Here is a 20,633-nt window from a genome sequence, read left to right as displayed (position 1 = left end):
GTCATGCTTTGACACTGATGTGGTGTACTTAAATATGTAGATTGTGTGCAGTACCAGTAACTCTTCCAGACTAGTGAATGAGTTTTGGTAAACTCCTAGGATAGTTTTGCTTGTCTAAAATCACATTGTGAGTCTGTGTGCATTTGGGTAAGGATTGTGAGAGAAACATTAGGTAACATCGTGTATTTGCTGACAGATAACTGTTTTAAAACCGGTCATGTTGTGAAGTTTTACTAGCATTAGAAGCCAGTCTTTGCTTATGCTTTGATTATATGAGTTAGGCTTTGATGTAAAAGTGCAGTCCTGAAATTTGAAGATTGTGTGCAGTTCCCTTACCACTTCCACAGTAGTGAATGATTTTTGGTAAACTCCTAGGTATAGTGGTTGTTGTCTAGAATCACACTGTGAGTCTGTGTGCATTTGGGAACCACTGTGAGAGAAGGATTGGGTAACATCTTGTATTTGCTGACAGATAACTAATTTAAAACCTCTCATGTTGTCAAGTTTTAGTAGCATTAGTAGCTAGTCTTTGCTTATGCGTTGATAAAATGAGTCAGGGTTTGACACTAAGGTGCAGCACCATGTACTATTCTGTTCACTGTGGCAGAACTGAAAATTTAAAAGTTTTACCTAAGCACTGTCCTAGAAGTAGTCTGATTATTTAGTCAGTTTCTAAGTACCAAATAGATTGCTTCAAATGTCTATGCAGTATGCATGTAGTGTTCTAACATACTATACACTTGTCTTTTACACCTTCAATTCCCTAGTCAGTATCCATACACTTCCAGGAAGCATCCTGTCACTTCCTTTGCAGTCCTCTAGAGACCCATTCAACAGCATGTACTAATCCATTCACTTTCCTAAAACCCAAACACTTTTAAATTCACCAAGACACTCTCTTTCCAGTACTCTAATGATTCAGTCACTGCCTAATTCATGCACTGAGCCAGGTCTTAGCACATGGACTTCTTCAAACCCCTATCCACTGTACATGCAGTCCTCTAACCATCTACACACTTGTCTTCCACACCTTCAATTCCCCAGTCAGTATCTGTTCACTTCCAGCAAACACTCTGTCACTGCCGTTGCACTCCTCTAGTGACCCATTCAGCATCATGTACTAATCCATTCACTTCGCCAAACCCTAATAAGTTCACCCAGGCACTCTCCTTGCTGTACTCTAATCATTCAGTCGGTACCCAAGTACTCATCCAGTGACCCAGGCCTTAGTATATGGACTGCTTCAAACCCTTATCCACTATGCATGCAGTCCTCTAACCACGTTCACAATTGTCTTTCACACCTTCAATTCCCTAGTCAGTATCCATACACTTCCAGGAAACACCCTGTCACTCCCTTTGCAGTCCTCTAATGACCCATTCAGCCCATGTACTAATCCATTCACTGTACTAAAACCCAAATACTTATAAATTCAGCAAGATACTATATTTGCAGTACTCTAATCATTCAGTCAGGGCCTAAGTATTCATACACTGAGCCAGGCCTTAGCACATGGACTGCTTCAAACCCCTATGCACTATGCATGCAGTCTTCTAACCACCTAGACACTTGTCTTTCACACTTGTAATTTCCTAGTCAGTATCCATACAGTCCAGCACTTGTCACTGCCTTTGCACTCCTCTAGTGACCCATTCAGTACCAAGTACTAATCCATTCCCTGTGCGAAAAGCCTAGCACTTATAAATTCAGCTAGGCACTCTCCTTGCTGTACTCTAATCATTCAGTCAGTACCCAAGTACTCATGCAGTGAGCCAGGCCTTAGCACATAGACTGCTTCAAATGCCTATTCACTATGCATGCAGGCCTCTAACCACCTACACAGTTGTCTTTTACACCTTCAATTCTCCAGTCAGTATTCATACACTTCTAGCAAACACCCTGTCACTCACCCAGTGTGTCTCCTTATAGTACTGAAATCATTTAGTCAGTTAGCATGTAGTCTTTTAGTGAGGTAGGCTTTGGGGCATGAACTGCTTCAAAGTAGTATGCACTATGCATGTAACGATTGTCACACTTGTGGTTCAGGGCTATAGTTTCTTAGTCACTTTTTATATAAAATGTGTTTGTACATTAATGGAATAGAATAAATATGAAAGTTATTAATATACATTTATTTGTGATTCTTTTTTACAGATACAGAACAGGAGTGTTTCTCATCTGTTTTCACTCTTCTCATGCAAGATTGTTTGGATGGAGGGTCCTTAGGTGTTTCATCATACTTGCTGTGCCGCACGAGTATTTTTTGTTAGGATCCCCTCATAACAGAACTCTTTGGCAAATCTTGCGAGTGATGAAGGTGGCATTGGTCTTTGTTTGCCCCTTGGGAAAAGTAAAACCTTTCCTCACCACTGAAGAAAAACGTTGTGGGCGTGGTGCCTTCTGCAAAATATTTTCCTCAGATTCGGTAAATATTTTAAAGCGGCAATATTTACATTTTTGTAAGTTAAACTTATAAAATTTTGTTAGCTGTATGCATTTTATATATCTGTGATTTGTTTCTTGTGGTATTTTGTTGAGAATACCATGTTGGTTTTTTTTAACAATCTTTCTGATTTTCCAGGTCTGTCGTCGACATCCATGATTCCCACAGGAGTGTTCCGCCTTGTTGTTTTGTATTATTGTTGTTACATTTTGTTTATTAGTTTATTGTTCATATATATGTTAATAAATAAATAAAGTTTGAAAATAGTTTATCGTTTATATATTTATTATTATAAAAAATAAAGTTTGAAAAATAAATTATAACGTTTTTGGTTGTTCTCTTAACTGCTGTGTGACTCTTTCTTGTTCTTATTACTGTTATTTGATGGAGTCCACCATGGTGTTAAATTTTGGGGCACTTATCGCTGGAATACTGGTGATATCTGCAGTTTGCACCAACTTCTGAATAGTGTGTTAGATTTATCTCAACTTTACTTCCATTAAAGTGCTGATAATGAAATGGAGATTAGCCGTTCCCGTGCAAAAAGACACAAGGTGCACCTTTCCGATTTATTCTAAATACTAAAATCCTGTATTGAATTGCACTGAGGTATTGGCTGCACTTACAGTGTACACACAAAATCTATTCAGAAATCTCATTGTATTTATATTGATTGGGAATAGTGCGTCAGGTGCTGGATCTTGACGAGATACACTGCTCAGTTCGTTTATTGTTCTGCACACGAAAAAAATCACATCACAACTTTCACACCAATTGCAATGCGAAACAAATTCCGGCGATAAGACACGTTAGCACCAGGGATTTTACACCTGCTTTCTGCTGGTGTTAAGCAGGACAACTACCTGCACCATGAAAGGGAACACAGCCAAGAGGCACGCCAGAACACCCACAGGTGCCATAGAGTCAATGAGCATGATACAGGGATACCCATGAGGGCCACTAGACTCATCGCAACAACTTCAGGACCGCCAATGCCCCCCAAACCCGCATCTGAGCAAGTGTGCCCCTATGGTCATTGTGTTAGCATGATAGGCACGAGCCCTGCAATATCACAGTGTGCTGTCACCTCAGCTTTGGCAGTGAGCCTGGACATGTAGCTACGCACGCATCCTCCTGCATGTAGAACCGGCGTGTGTTGGTCCGTGGTACACAGGTCAGCGCAGGGGTGTGCCTATTCGGCAAGGGGAACGGGGTGTCTCGGACATGTCCGTGTACAGAAAGTGCGGTAAGTGTGTCTCTGTGTTCTGGTGTGGCCTGCCACAAGGGTCGCAGCAGTCGATGTTGTAAAGTGGCATGCACCACCTCCAAACGGCACTGTGATGGTGTGGTTGGAATGCAGCAGGACATGCGCGAATAGGCATTACAATGGTGTGCCGTACGAGTGCACGAGATACAACAGCGCACCGTACATAAGTGTGGGGGCTCGTGTGAGGGAGGAGCAGCTGTTTGGCAACGTAACAGACAGTGAACTCGCCCATGTGCCATGTGCTGGACATCTCATCCATGATGACCACGGTCGCAGACATCCAACAACACCAACGACTAGCCTTTGTACACATCCTGTATGAATGCAGCGTGGTTTTCACTTCTATGCTCGTTCAGTGGTGTGATGTTGGCGGGTTGTGTGACTTGTGCTCCTTGTTGGCGTGTTTCATTTTGGCCATTGTTAGTCTATATGTGTGTTGTACTTAATTGTGCATGTGTGCCATTCTGCCCATCTCCCCCTCCCTCCCCCCACTCTCTGCTTCTTCCTCTTCCTAGTGCTGTTGTGTCTATAATTTTGTTGCTGCACACATAAATACATGTAAAGAGTAAATTAGAATAGTTCCTTGATTCTTTTAGGTTTCAAAACTTCTCTATTGGTTTCTTTTTAATTTCCCATATGAACCGTTTTCTAAATATTCAACAACACATAGAAGTCAAAAGTGCAACGTATTCTATCAACACACTTTCTAGAACATTCTACAATACGTGCAGGTTAAAAGTTCATCAATTTTTTAAAACTTTACGATATTTTTTTGTAACATTTTCTTGAACATTTAATGACACGTGCAGGTTAAAATTTGACGATTGTTTTAAGTTCGAACAGTGCCTTCCAAATGCAAGTAGCAGGTGTGGTTGAGCTGAGCAAATTTTATCCTATGATATGTACTCCACGTTGAAACTGCTTTTTCTTAACCAATCACAAAGATGCTTTTCCACAAAACTAATGTGCACCCTACTTTTAAAAAAGTATGCTTTTCATGATATCTTTAGAGATAAGTTATAGATAGGAATTAGCATTTAAAAAACCTTTGAAATTCACTGAAAAAACCGTAGGTTTCAGGGGTGTTATAGTTAGGAATTGGCATTCAAAAAACTTCAGAAATTCACTGAAAAAACCATAGGTTTCAGGGGTGTTATAGTTAGCTGGACATTTCCCTCGTACAAAACACTAGAAATTACCCTGTTATAGTTAGTTCAGCTAACTATAACTCGCGCCCCCGCAATGCACTGCTGATGACGTCACATATTACATCACTCATAACATGGTCAGTGACATCACTGATGACATCACTATTAAAAATGGGGAATACGGTGGAGCTGCAAGGCTATAATGACCAGTTTCTCCCATGTCGTCAACATGTTTCGAAGCCCTCCCCTGGATTCTTCATCAGAACCAAAGGATCCCTTCTACACTCATTCCAAAATGAGTACAAGAAGTGTATGTACAGGTAAATAATACTACGTGAATTACATGTCAGATAATAAACATGCACTTCATACGATATCTCAATAGGTATGTTAAAGAGATGGATCTGAAATAACAAGGTGATTTAGGAATGGTGTTTCCAAGAAGTGGTATGTAAAAGCGATAAATGGACCCGTTTACATGTCCGGTGGAGTGTCACTTTTGACAAAGAGGAGGCAAAATTGGAATAAGGAAGTGTATTCAGGTACCTATCTAAAGCATCCTTACAGATAGGAAAGGGAGATTCAACCAGATAAGGTTCCGCGATTGGGGGGTAAATTAGCCCCTAGGGACAGAAGTAGATAAGGACAGGATTATTCGGAAGATTATATGTGTTACCACGCTCAACACTAATTTCAACCTGGTATCCAAGATCATAGTCAAACACTGGAGACTTCTCACATGTTGCAATCTGGATTTCCCGAAACCTATGTTTGTACACAAAAGAGGCAGAAATTTAAAGGACATGTTAGTCCATACGAGACCACGACATGTGACACCAAGGGACACTGGTAGTACACTTCTACCAACAGTCCAGGGCCACCATCCCTGTGGAAACTGCAGCACCTGCCACTTGGCAAAGAAAAACAGACATTTCAGGTTCACAAATGGAACTGAGTGGGAACAGAGGAGGTTCATGAATTGCAATAGCAAGAATGTCATATATATGATCACCTGCCCTTGTAAATTGGAATTCGTCGGTATAACGAAAAGACCAGTAAAGACCCACATAGGGAAACACAGGAGTAATGTGCATTGCAAGAAGAGCACGACAAAAATGGCAACCCACTACGTGACTTGTGAACGAGCTGTGGATGATTTGCAATGGACTTTAATTGAACAACTGAGTAGTTAAATTGGTCTATTTCAGAAGGAACAGCGGTGGGTGTTCCGTTTGGGAACACACATCAGTGCATTAAACGATGACATCCCATGGGGGCAACTCATCTGAAGTCCCCATGGTCTTTCCACAAAATAGTTAGGGATCTTCTATGCATTACGATAAGACAAACCAGACATGATATACAATTTACCATCAACAACTGACGACTGATGCGTATTCATGTATGTTCCAAGTAATCAAAAACCCTCCCATAGTCATGTATATACTTTTTCCTCCACAGCGCCAGCTAAAACATCCAAAAATTCCTACTTCATTATTGTGTGTACATACATACAATTGCTAGGTACCCCATAATTTTCAGGGATGCCATGACCCTTACCCGCAACATTTATTCATAGGAATCTGAAGAACCTTTTTAAGACAAATCGGTGCATTTTGCACGCTACTAGGTCCATCTTTTTATTTATTTTTATTTTTGCTGATTTACCCATCAGTTTCTCTGGACCAATACTGCAGTATTGGGTGTATTTTTTTCACATCAAGTAATTGTCTTACATTTTTCGATTAGTAAATAAGTGCCTAATAGCAACCTTGAACCATGGTCTTCTAGAACCTGGAGAGTGTATTTTGCACTCTCTGTTACCCGGAAGTGGTTTTCTGAGCTTAGGCAGGTGAACAGTCTAGCTATTTTTAGTCGGACGGATGGAACATCCCAGACGAACACGTCCACCGCATGGTCAATCTATACCTTTTTGATTTTCTCACATTATGAAGCCTCACCTATGGCAAGTATCTTACATTCCATGTTTTTATGAACTTTTCCAATAACGGTCTCTTAACACTACCGCGCGATACCGAAAGCAGACCATTTTTTAACTGGATGAGCATTTCTTAACTGGCTCAACAGCGCTCAGGTCGTTGAGCAGTCTAGTGCTAGTAAACTCAGTCAATCAGGGTTTTGGCAAGTTTTTGGACCAATTAAGCAGAGTACATAAGGTTGCTCCCCCCACGGGCATACCTTTCAATGGAGCCGCGGGAAGGCTACTAGAAGGAGAGGCAGTGATCTTGAAGATGTGAGTATGGCACAGGCGGTTTGAATTCAGTGGGACCTGATCATGTAAGGCAATATACCTTCTACTCCTGGTGGCCAACTGCACTAGGAACAGCTCCAAACACACGCATCCTAGGGGTCATCCTTGACTCGACCCTCTCCATGACGAAGCAGTTCAACGCCGTCTCCTCCTCCTGCTTCAACACCCTCTGCAGGATCTACAAGTGGATCTCCACCAAAAGGAAAAGGACAGTCACCCAGGCCCTCGTCAGCAGCAGACTGGACTACGGAAATGCCCTCTAGGCAGGAGCCTCGGCCAAACTCCTGAAATGGCTTCAACGCATCCAGAACGCCTCCGCACGCCTGATCCTCGACACCCCTCACCGCAGACACATCACACCCCACCTGAGAGACCTGCACTGGCTCCCGGTCAACAAGAGGATAACCTTCAAGCTCCTCACCCATGCACAAAAGGCACTCCACAACTCCAGACCAGCATACCACAACAGCTGTCTCAGATTCTACACCCCACCCGCCAGATTGCGCCCTCGCCACCGTCCCCTGCATCCGAAGAGTGACCGCCGGCGGCAGATCTTTCTCCCACCTCGCCACGAAGACATGGAACACCCTCCCCATCTGCCTACGGCAGACCCAAGACCTACTGACCTTCAGAAGACTCCTCAAGACCTGGCTCTTCAAACAGTAGCAGCTCTCCCCCCCTTTTTAGCGCCTTGAGACCCTCACGGGTATGTAGTGCGCTTTACAAATGCTATGATTGATTGATTGATTGATTCTAACCTACATACCATTAATTTTTCTCTTTTTTCCAATTTAGTGTGTGACTATAGACACTCCTTCCCACCCCGTTCAGAAGCTTATGGGGCATTTTCCCTTTTCAGGCAAAGTATGTGCTCTAAACTTATTTTTGCCATTGTTATTGATATATCTATAACTATAGATGTTCGCCATTTAGCTGCTTTTTTCACCTGGGACCCCCGTCTAGTGGTTTTTAGAATATAGAGTGTGTGCTTTATGTTAAATGTGTGTTTGTCCTATGTATTTTCCTTTTTTTCCACCATTAATATGCAACAAGGACCGATTAAGGCAGATAGTGATAGTGGCTCTAGTCACATATATCTATCACTTTCTTTACAGGCCTCTACATATTGTGAAGGATAATACATATATTATGTGTGTTTTTTTAATGTCTCACCTTTTTCTTCCAGATCCATTTATTTAACATACCTATTGAGGTATCGCATGAAGTGCATGTTTATTATCTGACATGTACTTCACATAGTATTATCTACTTGTGTACTCATTTTGGAATAGATATCTGAGTATACAAGGGATCCTTTGGTCCTGACGAAGAAGCCAGGGGAGGGATTCGAAACATGTTGACAACATAGGAGAAACTGCTCATTATAGCTATGTATCTCCACCTTATTCCCCATTTTTAATAACACCAGCCTTAAGGAATATTAAAAAAAAAAAAATCTTCCACAAGGGCCAGGTGTTTTATTTAATTTTAAATCACTCCTTTACTCACTCCTGACCCTCCCACTCACATTTCCACACTACACATAGTTTTGTTTCACAATATCAGTGATCCCGCATAGGCGCAGGTTGTAGCACGCCCCATCCCGCAGTGGGGCGGGAAGACCCCCATGATGAAGCATGACACCAAGGGGCCTTTTGGTGTGTGAGGGGTATTTTAAACAAAGCTATGTGCTTTCCACCACTGTAGGAAACACATTCGATCATGGAGAACACGTTTATACATTCTGGGGTGGTTACTTTTTGTTTCTTACATAATTAGATATTGTCAGGCATAATTTATACTTTTACAGATGAATCATTTTCTGTCAACACAGTGGAGTATTTTAAACCTGCCATGGCTAAAATACACATCTTTAGAGCTGTTTGCTGGCCCAACTGACAGTTCTCTCATTTCCACAAACTGCTGTCACAGGTTTTCCTGTAAATGACTGCAAGTTTGATGGATAGCTCTGTCAACATGATGTAGTTTTCCATCAAACCTTCAAGTTTTTTTTTAATTTTGAAAAACAAAATCGCAAAGCAGACTTTTGTTTGTGAACAAAAAAAGCAATGACTTACTCAACATAGGAATGTTCTATTCTCAGACCATATTCTAATAATGAAGCTATTGTGGTGAGATCCTTGTTTGTTGAAAATATAAAGTTGCACGTTTTCTTTTCCTGCTCCGATTCTGACATTCCACACTGGCTATAATTGATATTTTTTTATTAAATTTTGAAACAAACAAGATATTGTCCTTTCAATCAGTTTTTCACATGTCCGATATTTGGGGTTTTCTTTAAGCCTCCTTCCTCTTGACATTATAAGTAATCTTTGCCCCTTGTTGTAGAATACTTCACTTTATACGTTTTTGAGTTCCTAATTAGTAGAATCAATTATCTGATAAGATTTACTTCTTTGAAACTGATTGTGAAGCAGGACTGAACTATCTAAATAGTGGAAGATTTGTAATTTCTTGTGTTTCTGACAAGAAGCTGGGGGTGATCACTTGTCACATACCATTTCTGATAGTTGGGTCGCCTTCCTTCTGCTTATCCAAGGATCTTGTGGAAGTGACCACAAGTAATACCTTTGTGTGTGAAATTAGGGAGAATAGTCTAGTATTCTGTCAGGTGATTCAGGAGCTGTATTCAAGCTGTGAAGCAGGCATATACAAATCAAGATAATAAAAATAATCAAGATAATAATGGGGAGAGGAGTTGGCCTAACGGCTAGGGCGCTCGACCTCGGACCTGGGGAACTGGGTTTGAGTCTCGGTAATGACGCTGAACATCCTGTGATTCTGGGCAAATCACTTAATCTCCCCGTGCCTAAACAAAAAAAATTCATGTGTGTCCTAATGTAACGTAACTGGTGCTATGTAAAGCGCTCTGATACCTTCATGGATTCGGGTCAAGTTCGCGCTATATAAAACTCACATAATTACTATCTTAGATTCTATTGGCCCATATTACTCTTGCTGATTTAGTTTGAACTCTATAAACCACAAGATGATTTTTACTCAGCTGCTTTTCTTATTGATCAGTTGTAAATTTCACCAATATGTTTCTGTAATCTGTAATCCTTGCTTCTCTGAATTTCATACTCCTATTCTTATGGCATATTTTAGGCCTGATGAAGTATTTCCCCTCTGAGATGTATCTGGTTATGGTGCATAACTTGGTCAAGCAATCCAAATAACTTAGAGATCTAAAGATATAAAGCGGAAGGTATTGTTAATTGGTTTATTTTAACAATATTAATTTTGCAAGCTGCTAAGCCTGTTGCAATATGGGCTAAGATCTTTGAAAAAGAAAGTACAGATAAGCAGTTGGAATACACACATTAGTTTAAAAGACATACCCACTGCCCTCAATTTCACAAATCATCTTTGCTGCATGACTCCAGTCAAAAGCCCCAGGTGTGCTTGTCCTCCATTTTTCTGCCTCTGAGATGCCCTTATCAGTTGGGCAGGATAAAATGATGTCTGTGAAATACTCACAGGATGGAAGAGCCCATTGGAAGAAAGGGGCATTAGCCATTAAAATCAGCTTCTCTCCCTTAACAACACCTGGTAAGGAAAATATTACATTATTGAAGATCTTTCAAAAGTAAAAATTCATTCTAATGTAATGATATGTTGGTTACAGTTCATGCAACATCTGTACATTTTCAACATTGATCTACAACTGTATAAAAAGAGATGGAAAAAATGAACATAAAAAATCATGAATCCACATCATGGCACATTGACTACCTCTTGACAGCCTCTGCCATACTCTCCCATGTGACACAATGCAAGGTGACCAGTTAATGGTGCAAATCAGGCTTGATGTAGGTTGTGTTTGTCCCCGCTTCCATGAGCATTCAGTCCACAATGTAGCATATTGGAAAGAGAACGAGGCTTTGGTCCTATTGGCTCAATTATTGTGGGTGGCCAGTGATACTTCTCAAAAAGACCTCATGCTGGGGAGTGACCTGAACTGGGAGGCATGTTTGGGTGAAAGATATGAAACAGCAGATAGGGATCTCACCGAGCAATACACTGCTCAACTGATTCCTGAGCTACATGGTCAGTGGAAATCAGAGAAGTGTGTACTTAATTCTGTCCTCATCATGCAGGCAGAGCGGGTGTTGCTCAAGTGACAGCAGCAACATTATGAATGTGGGCAGAAGGCTGTATAGCTGCTTACTTTTCAATTATGCCAGATAAAATTGTAGTGTACAATAGCAGCCATGCTGAATATCATAGGAAGGCTGGCAACGCATCAGTGTGAGATGGTTGAGACTTCTATTATTAGTCTCTACTAGCTTGGAGACACAAAACAGAAGCTGCAGATCTTCTAAAGCAACTGGGCCTCACCTGTCTCTCCCACAAGAGTAGTTAACATCTAGAAGGTAAGCTTAGGCAAAAGGAAATACCATATTTTTATATACCACGCCCCTTATGTAATTCTCTGTGAGATAATGGCTTCCCTGGCCAGAGGACTGGTTAGGAGAACTTACTCCGCACCCTAATGATGTTCTTTAAAGAGGGAGGATCTATAGCCTAAAGCTCTAAAGCATCTATCTAAATATTCTATAATTTCACTCCTTTGCAAAGATGAGAAGCATCCTCTGGAATGTAGTAGCTATCACATCATATTCATTGATTAACAACGACCACAAGATCCTAGCCAAAATCTTGCCCACCAGATACCATTGCTTATCCATGACTCACAGGTGAGGTTTGTTTCAGACCAAACCTCCTGAACCTAATTCAAATGCTGGCCCATCTCCACCAGAATGAAGCACTGTCAGTATCTGTGATTGCAGAGAAGGCTTTTAACTGTGTCGTCTGGTGCTTTCTTTTTAGAATTGTGGAAAGGGTTGGCCTATCTCATGATGGAATCAGTAAGGATAAATGGGTATATTATATCTCAACAGCACAGATGAGCCAATGTGGCTTCCTATCATGCACATTACTAGTGGGCAGGTGAACCCTTCGAGATTTCCCACTGTCAATCAAACCAACTCATTGCAATGAGGTAATAGTGGCATGAATATGATGGCTGAGGATAGACCCTCCTCTTCACCATAGCATTTCCTTATGACTTAATGTTGGTACGAGGACTGGTGGGGAGTCAGTACTGGGTGAAATGGGCAACGAAAGGTGTCACTAACTTTGGCCTCTTCCTAAACAAAGAGGCATATATAATTATTTGGATCATTGGATTCTGACTTTGCACTAGAAGTCTCATGCATGTGCCAGTTAATTTATATTGTTTCAGTGCCTGCGCATCCTAAAGACCTGCTGGATGAAGATTTAGGAGATTATTTCAATGACCAATGGACACTGGAGCCGTGTTTGGCACACCTTAGTATTTAGGATTACATGGCAGACATCTTTCATTACAGATGAGTATGTTTCCATTTGAAAGAAATGACCGTAAAAGAGAAATAATAATAATTAAAGCTGCAGTGAACAGCTGGATAGAAAAAAGGGAAACTATCAATGTAATAGATAAAATAGCTATTATGAATGCATGTGCCCATCACAAGAGAGAAAGTTGGTGCAAGCAAATAAGAACAGAGGAGCTTCTAAAAGAATGAATATGTCTAGGGGTGAGTGCATATTACAGTCATTTTCTAAAATGTTTTTGCAATGAAGACATATCACAAAATAACTGTTGTCACAATTTTCCAGTTCACACAATGACTCACTGAGAATGAGAGGACCATAGCTAACAGTGTCCTAACCATCAATTTCCCAGTGTTGTTTTTTGGCTGATAAATTACCCTTTTTGTTTTTTATTCTTGAAGTTTTCGTTTATAATGCATTGACATAAAGAAGAAAGGCGTTGAGGGATGGAGCTTGACTGCATCTAAGATGATCTTCTAATAGACCTCTGTAAAGCCCAACCATGCAGATGTAAAGCACGGATTAGTACCACCCCTATTTGTGAGAGGAGTGATGGAGAAATCATTAAACAGATTAGCTCTTAAAGGGTAAGAATAAATATGAAAAAGTAATTGCCAACTGCGTGATTGGGCTGGATTATCCTATGCGTCCTATACTTAGAGGAGAGCCCAAGGGATGCTGAGTTTGAAGTATGATTCCCAGGTAGGGATGTTGTGTTTCCTGCACTCCCAATGGCTCAGGTGGTAAATGCTGGTGCTGCTGAGTCTTCTGAGTGGACAGGCATGTCTCTCCCCACTCATAAAATCCCCTGTGAGGGGTCAGAGGTGATGGGAACTGTCCAGGAAAGATGACAGCAGCCATTAATTTCATCTCACCCCAAGTTGGATCTAGGACCTTTTTTGATACCCTGGGGAACCACCGAACTGATGTCGAGGATTTTAATCTTTCCAGGTAGAGACACTGCTGGCCTTTCAGGAAGATGGCAGGTACATTGTTACTGTGTCACAGAAAACCTTTGAGGGCACCATGATGGCTTTCTTTGTTTATGTGCTGCAGAAATCCAAGGCAAGCCTCCTCATTGGGATGGAGAGGTCACTTCCTTTGGCATTACCAGTGCTGAATTAGCAAGGATTGTCAATGAGTCTGTTGATGGAAACATCTATATTAAACACTCCAAAACCTTCACAAAGGTTCTTGATTTCCTGTAATCATGACTTAAAACTCATTAGTACCACAGTCAGTGGATTCTGGACAGGGTGACAAAAAGGAAACTCAATGGGGCGAAGTCCAACCATTTGTGGGATACCCCAGTAAACCAACGAAAGACAAGGCAGGAAGAGATCCCCCTTCCTCCTTATATTACGAAGAAAAACCTATACAGCGATAAATGGGCTATCTTGATTTATATGTAGATCATCTGTTGCTGCAACTAAATTTGTGTGGCATATGTAGTCTGTAAGGAGAGTGGAGATTATACCACAGCTACAATAAGAGTGGTCATCTTTTTCCCCTGGGGTAGTATTTGTTTTTGTTTATTACCAATCATACCACCGCTGTGTCTATCCTGGATATGTTTGACTGTCATTTTATATTCTTTAACTCAATTGTTTTTATTTGTTAACTTTAATATAAACTGTGAACGATTATTGCGGTTGTTATTATATCTACTGTCTTATTTATATTTTTATGGCATGATTGCCAAAATAAAGTTATTTGAAGTGAATTTTATTGCATCCTTACTTGCAACTTATTTATAGTCAGTCTTTTTAAGCAGACTTTTAAATTTGTACAGTATATTAGACATGCAGTCAGTAAACACTCCTCTACCATTTCTGGAATCTCCACACAACCTAGGTATTCCTTGGAAGCAGTGGTTTGATGCGTTCAAAATGTATTTCAGGTGATCGGTGCATCATGCTTCAAGGCAGAAAGGAAAAACTTTCTACTACTTCATTCACTGGGTTTTAGAAGGTAGGAAAGGGGTCAACCAGTTGAGGTAGAAGAGTTACATGAATACCAGAAGTTTTTCAAAAATTTAGAAGAAAGATTGGACATCAAACCTAATTTTGTTGTACTCCGACACCAGTTCTTTAAAAAAGCACTAAAACAGTCTGAGAGTGTGAACATACACATAAGAGTGTTAAGCAAGGTATGGTATAAATGTTAATTTGAGGAATTCACAGACCATTTGATTAATGATTGGTTCATTGGTATTTGCTCAGGCAAACACATTCAAAAAAAAATATTCACTATTGGTAATCCATCATTGAAAAAGTTTGTTAAGGTCACCAAGAGTGCAAAATTGGCACTAATATCTCTTAAGGAACTGAATGCACAAAAGCATTGAATGGGAGTGTGAATGTGGTTCAAGGTAGTCTACCTGTACAAAAAGATTTGAAGAACAGTGAGTCATATGTTTTAAGTGTGGCAGTAGCCCACGCGGTAGAGGATGAAGAGGATGTCAGGCTAGAAATGTCACTTTCTGCAAATCCTCAAGTGCACCAAAGTTTCAGCCAAACTTGACCAAGTGAGAAGTGGAGAGAAATCAGCATATCATTAAATAATTCCAGGCTATAATTTGGGTTGTGACAAAGGATAATATGGCTAGAGGGCATATGAATAATTCTGTAGATCCATACATATATGTCCTAGTGCTTACATCTCTTAGTAGCCTCATGTGCAATGTCTATGATGATAACAACTGATTTGTTTCATAAAACATAAGGTGACATAAAGTTTTCCCCCTAATGGGACTCCTATGTCCTATGAATGTTGGAAGATTGATTTTGAAACAGGGCGCTATCCAAATCAATCACCAGATCAGATCAGTACCGTTCAGCGTAAGGAATGATCTATAAAAAGAGTTGGCCAGCTTGCAGAACAGATGGATGAGCGAATCTGTTGAGTCAAGTTTGTGGCTATCTTGATTGGTGGTGGCCTGCAAACACAATGAGGTATGCAACATCGTATTGATTTAAGGAGTATTAATAGGAAAATATGGGATTATTCTCACCCATTACCCAAAATAAATAATTTGTTAGAAGAACTGCAACTCCATCAATGACAGCCGACCCACCTGGACCCCGGTCACCGCCGAAGATAGCACCAATTCCATGAGGAGCACTTACGCAGAAGCCCCTACAGACCCCTGCCCCCTGCCCATCAACAACGCCTCCTTTGAATCCGGCACCTTCCCCGATGACTGGAAGCGCACAGAGATCAAGCCCCTCCTCAGGAAACCCTCTGCAGACCAACAGACCTTAAGAACTACTGACCTATCTCTCTCCTTCTTTTCACTGCAAAAGTCACTGAGAAGATTCCCAATGTCCAGCTAACAAACTTCATCTAAGAGAACTGCATCCTCGACCCCTCCCAATCCGGATTCTGCAGCAACCACAGCACTGAAAGTGCCATCCTCGCTGTCACAGATGACATCTGCATGTTCCTCGACCAAGGTCACACCGCAGCCCTCATCCTATTAGACCTATATGCAGCCTTTGACACCGTCTCCCACCATACTCTTGCAGCCAGACTCCATGGTGTCAGAATACAGGGAACTGCCCTCGACTGGCTCCGCTCTTTCCGCTTCAGCAGAACCCGAAGGATCAGACTCCCATCTTTCCTCTCTGAACCCACAGATCAACTGCAGAGTACCATAAGGATCATCACTCTGTCTCACACTCTTTAACATCTACATAGCCCCCCCTTACTGCCATCGTCAGACAGCATGGACTCAGTATTGTCTTCTACGCTGATGACATCCAGCTCATTCTACCTCACGAAGGACCCCAAAACCACCAGACCCGACTTACAAGAATGATTGCAAGACTTTGCAGCTTGGATGAACAACAGCTGTCTGAAACTCAACTCGGAGCAAACAGAAGTAATTATCCTTGGACCCACCCCCTTAGCTTGGGACAATTCCTGTTGCCCCCCCTCTGCAACCCTCCCACCCCTAAGGACAACACCCAGAACTTCGGCATCATACTCAACTCCTCCCTCACCATGACCCGACAGCTCAATGCCGTGACCCCCACCTGCTTCAACACCCTCAGCATCCTCCACAAGACCTTAAAGTGGTTTCCCCCGAGTCCAGAAAGACCACCACTCACGCACTCATAACAAGTAGACTGGATGACCAAAATGCCCTCTACACTAGACTCAACAGATCCCTGCTATTCAAACTACAGACCATCCAGAACACCGCGGCCAGACTCGTCCTCAGCATCCTCTGACACAAGCACATCACCCATGACCTGCAAGACTTTTCAGGAGACATTTGATGTGCTAAAGTCAGAAATTATGACTGCTAGAGCTTTGAGTTCTTATGATCGAGAGTGTCCTTGTACGGAGTGAGTGAGTGATTCAGATTCTTTTTAGTTCCTAGAAATAGAAGCTTAGAGAAATATTGTGCATTACCCAGTTCATTGACAGAATACAATTACAAATAGCATACATTCACCAATAAATAGCACTTAATGAAATCAATTCAGCCAACACAAGTTATGTTATGTTATGTTATGTTAGTTTAGTCTTTTATAGCGCACGGCTACTCCATAGAGTGTCCCGGCGCTTTTATTGACAACCTGTAGCAGAATAACACAACACAATAAAATAAAACGGGCCCAGCAGAAAGAAAGAAGAGCGAACTAATGGGCAAAAAGCCAAGTTTTAAGGCCCTTCCTAAAGGTCAGCAAATTAGAGGTGCTGCGTAATGCCAAAGGCAGAGTATTCCAACGCTGTGGCGCCAGCAGCTTAAAAGAGCGACCTTCAATGCGAGCCCTTTTTACTCGCGGGACCACAGCAAGGAACAATGATTCAGACATCAGAGATCGGGCCGGATGGTAATAGGCAAGCCTCCTTTGGAGATATTTTGCTCCCGAAGCGTGGAGAGCCTTGTGAGCCAAGATCAAGGCCTTAAAAACTATCCGTTTCCGGATAGGCAGCCAGTGGAGTGACTGCAAAAGACCGGAGGCTCTGGCTCGCCTATACAGGCCAAAGAGGGCCCGCGCGGCCAAGTTCTGGACCACCTGCAACCGTTGCAGGAGATCTTCCGGCAGGCCAAGATATAGGACGTTGGAGTAGTCCAGTCTTGAACCAATTAAGGCCTGCATCGTCGTCTTCCTATGATCTTCTGAGAGCAGAGGAAGGAACTTACGGAGCATCCTGAGGAGGCCAAAACATGTTCCCGTAAGACCAAGGATCTGAGATCTTAACGTCAGACCATTATCAATCTTGATCCCCAAATTCTTTGCTAGCTGGGACGAGCACGCTGGAGGAAACATATTAACAGGCCACCATTCCTGCCAATCTGGGTCAGATGGGCATCCGAAGAAGAGTACCTCAGATTTATCTGAGTTGCACTTGAGGCTGTTAAGCTGGAACCATTTAAAAACAGCCCCAAGGCACTCATGGATACTCTCTCCATCAAAATCTTCTCCTTTCCTGCACGTAAAGAGGAGCTGGGTGTCGTCGGCATAGGATACGATCTGGGCCCCAAAAGATTCCGCCAATGCCGCCAAAGGGATCATAAAGATGTTGAAAAGAGTCGGGCTCAACACAGAGCCCTGCGGAACTCCGACTCCCAAAGGCGGCATCACGGCAGAGCTGGGTGAGACCCAGACCGTTTGTCGACGGCCAGCCAAGAATGATTTAAACCAGCTGAGCACCGTCCCCCTCAGACCGATCTCATGAAGTCTGGCGAGGAGACCCTCATGGGGGACAGTGTCAAAGGCCACCGACAAGTCAAGCATTACGAGCATAGCTTTGCCCCCCGCTTCCAGTGCCTCTTTAATGGCTTCGGACACCTCCAAAAGCGCCGACTCGGTGCTTAAATTGGGGCGGAAGCCAGATTGAGTGGGGTGCAGCAAATTGTGAGATTCCAAAAAATTGGAAAGCACGATGTGCACATGCTTCTCCAAGATCTTAACCAGTGCAGGGAGAAGAGAGATAGGCCTATAGTTGGCCAAAGCCTCAGGGTCCAGGCCAGACTTCTTGAGAAGGGGAATAACCATCGCCTGCTTCCAGGCCTGCGGGACCACCCCCCGACTCAAGGAGAGATTCAAAAGTGGGTTCGCCAACGGATTTACAACTTCAGCCATTTTCGCCAGGAATTTGGCCGGGCATGGGTCAAGAGGCGACCCAGATTTAAGGTTGGCCATAAGTGCTAATGACGAGAAAACTGAGATTGGCGGAAAATCTGCCAGGACTGGGCCCAAAGGGGCCAACGGAACAGAGCCGTCCTCGGAGCTGGGAGGCACTTCAGCCACCCTCATGGGAAGAGAGTCCTGGATCAGTTTAATCTTGGTGGTAAAAAAGTTGGCAAGGGCAGAAACCCACGACTCAGAAGGTGCGGCCTGGGTCGAATTATGTCGTGGGGCCGTAAATTCCCCAACGATCGTGAAAATCTCCTTGCAGGAGTTAGAGGCAGCCTCTATCCTCCTTGCCAAATAGCCTTTTTTTCAAGGAGGATATCCCGATGGTAAGCTTTAACCGCTATCCTGTAGACAAGCCTGGCCGCGGGATCATACTGTGACCGCCAAGCCCTTTCAGCCACCTTGCACTGCCGTCGAGAAGCCGACAGTGCTTCAGTAAACCAGGGGGCCGAGACCCGCTTAGATATTAATCGGGGGGCCATCTCAGGGGCTAGATCATTCAGCCTATCCGTTAACCACGCCTGCAGGGACTCTAAATCCCTCTCCAAGTCTCCCGTAAGAGGGCAGGGATGATCAAGAGATGCCTGAGCCAACATTTCAGGAGTCACCCGATGATACGCCCTAGGGGCACGTCCCTGCTGCCTAGGAGCAGTGCTCGATGGTTTCTTTATGCCCAGTACATAAAATTTGGCCAGCCTATGATCTGACCAAAGCACCGGCAAAAGTGTAAGCACCTCTATGGGGGACGTGAAAAAGACCTGATCCAAGGTATGACCCTTGTCATGCGTTGGTCCAGAGAGGTAGGGGGCAAGACCTAGGGGGGCCGTGACATCAGTCAATTTGATCGTGTCAGGGTCCAATCCCTCATCCATGTGGAAATTAAAATCCCCGGCCAATACACAGTGCTCAGCTCTCAGAACCAGCGCCGAAATTGCCGACTGGAGCTCATCGAAGAAGGATCCAGCCGGACCAGGGGGCCTGTAAACTAAAAGCCCTTTAAGAGATTGATGAGGCGCCAATGCTATAGAGAAAACGAGGGATTCAGATCCTGTAATGGCATCCATGGGAATAATGGAGCATGCGACGAGTTTATTCACTATAAGTGCCACACCCCCACCCCTCCCCTCCGATCTATCTTGCCTGAAGATATTGTATTCTGGGGTAATTGCTGTAGCTATGTCGGGATTAGAAGAATCCCCTAACCATGTCTCTGTCAACATCAGACATAACGGTTTTTCAGTGGTCAGGAGATCATAGATATCCTGAGCATGTCTGCGCACTGATCTAGTATTTAAAAGCAGACAGAGATGCTTCACACTGTCCACCTCCCTATTTGGTATAGTGGCCGGAGCATTGCTTGGGAACCAACCACAACCAGGACATCGTCTCTTACCCCTGTATCGGCCGGGAAAGACTTTGCAACAAGTGCAGGACACCTTTTGCAGAGACCGAAGCTAGAGCGACGTATAACATACCATAGTGGCAGCAGGAGTTGGTAATTGCAATGATACAGCCCCGTCCGCCGCTCCGTTCGCCTCCGGGACGCTGACGGGCGCAGACGGGCTGGACTCTGGCGTGACTCCGGCGTCACTACGGCAAAACGCTGCGCGCAAAACGCTGCGCGTAGAAGGGTCGCTTTATATGCAGGCCAGCGTGTCCTTGTGACAGCTGGTCTGCTTGCACAATCTGGCGCCGCCCGGCGTCCAGGAAAACTACCCCCAATATGGCGGCCGAAGTCCGGAGGTGCCGGGGAATCCAGGGAAACGCCAAAGAGCGGTGAGTTGACAATTATCGTGCAAGTGAGGGACAAGGGTAGGATTTAAAAACAGGGTAGAATACAAACAAAATATTAAATTAAATTAAAAAACGGGGTCCGCTTAAAAAACTCTGCTGCGTCCAACACTGCTGTGCGCTGAAATGCGCTGTTAGTATCCCAGGTCAGAAGATG

General features: G+C 43.1%; 1 protein-coding gene across 1 annotated transcript in view; it reads right to left on the bottom strand.

Moving 5' to 3' along the window:
* The window catches only part of LOC146829767 (nicotinamide N-methyltransferase-like), a 223,238-nt gene that overhangs the window by 183,210 nt on the left and 19,395 nt on the right, over nucleotides 1-20,633 (bottom strand). The window contains exon 3 of the mRNA XM_085608487.1: nucleotides 10,493-10,700. Within this exon, the coding sequence (XP_085464613.1) occupies nucleotides 10,493-10,700 (208 nt within the window). The remainder of the gene's footprint in view (nucleotides 1-10,492; nucleotides 10,701-20,633) is intronic.

The sequence above is a fragment of the Triturus cristatus genome, chromosome 5_2 (assembly GCF_964204655.1).
Source record: "Triturus cristatus chromosome 5_2, aTriCri1.1, whole genome shotgun sequence".
Taxonomy (NCBI): Eukaryota; Metazoa; Chordata; class Amphibia; order Caudata; family Salamandridae; genus Triturus; species Triturus cristatus.
The sequence above is the reverse complement of the archived record's forward strand: the minus strand, read 5'-3'. Positions and strand labels throughout refer to the sequence as shown.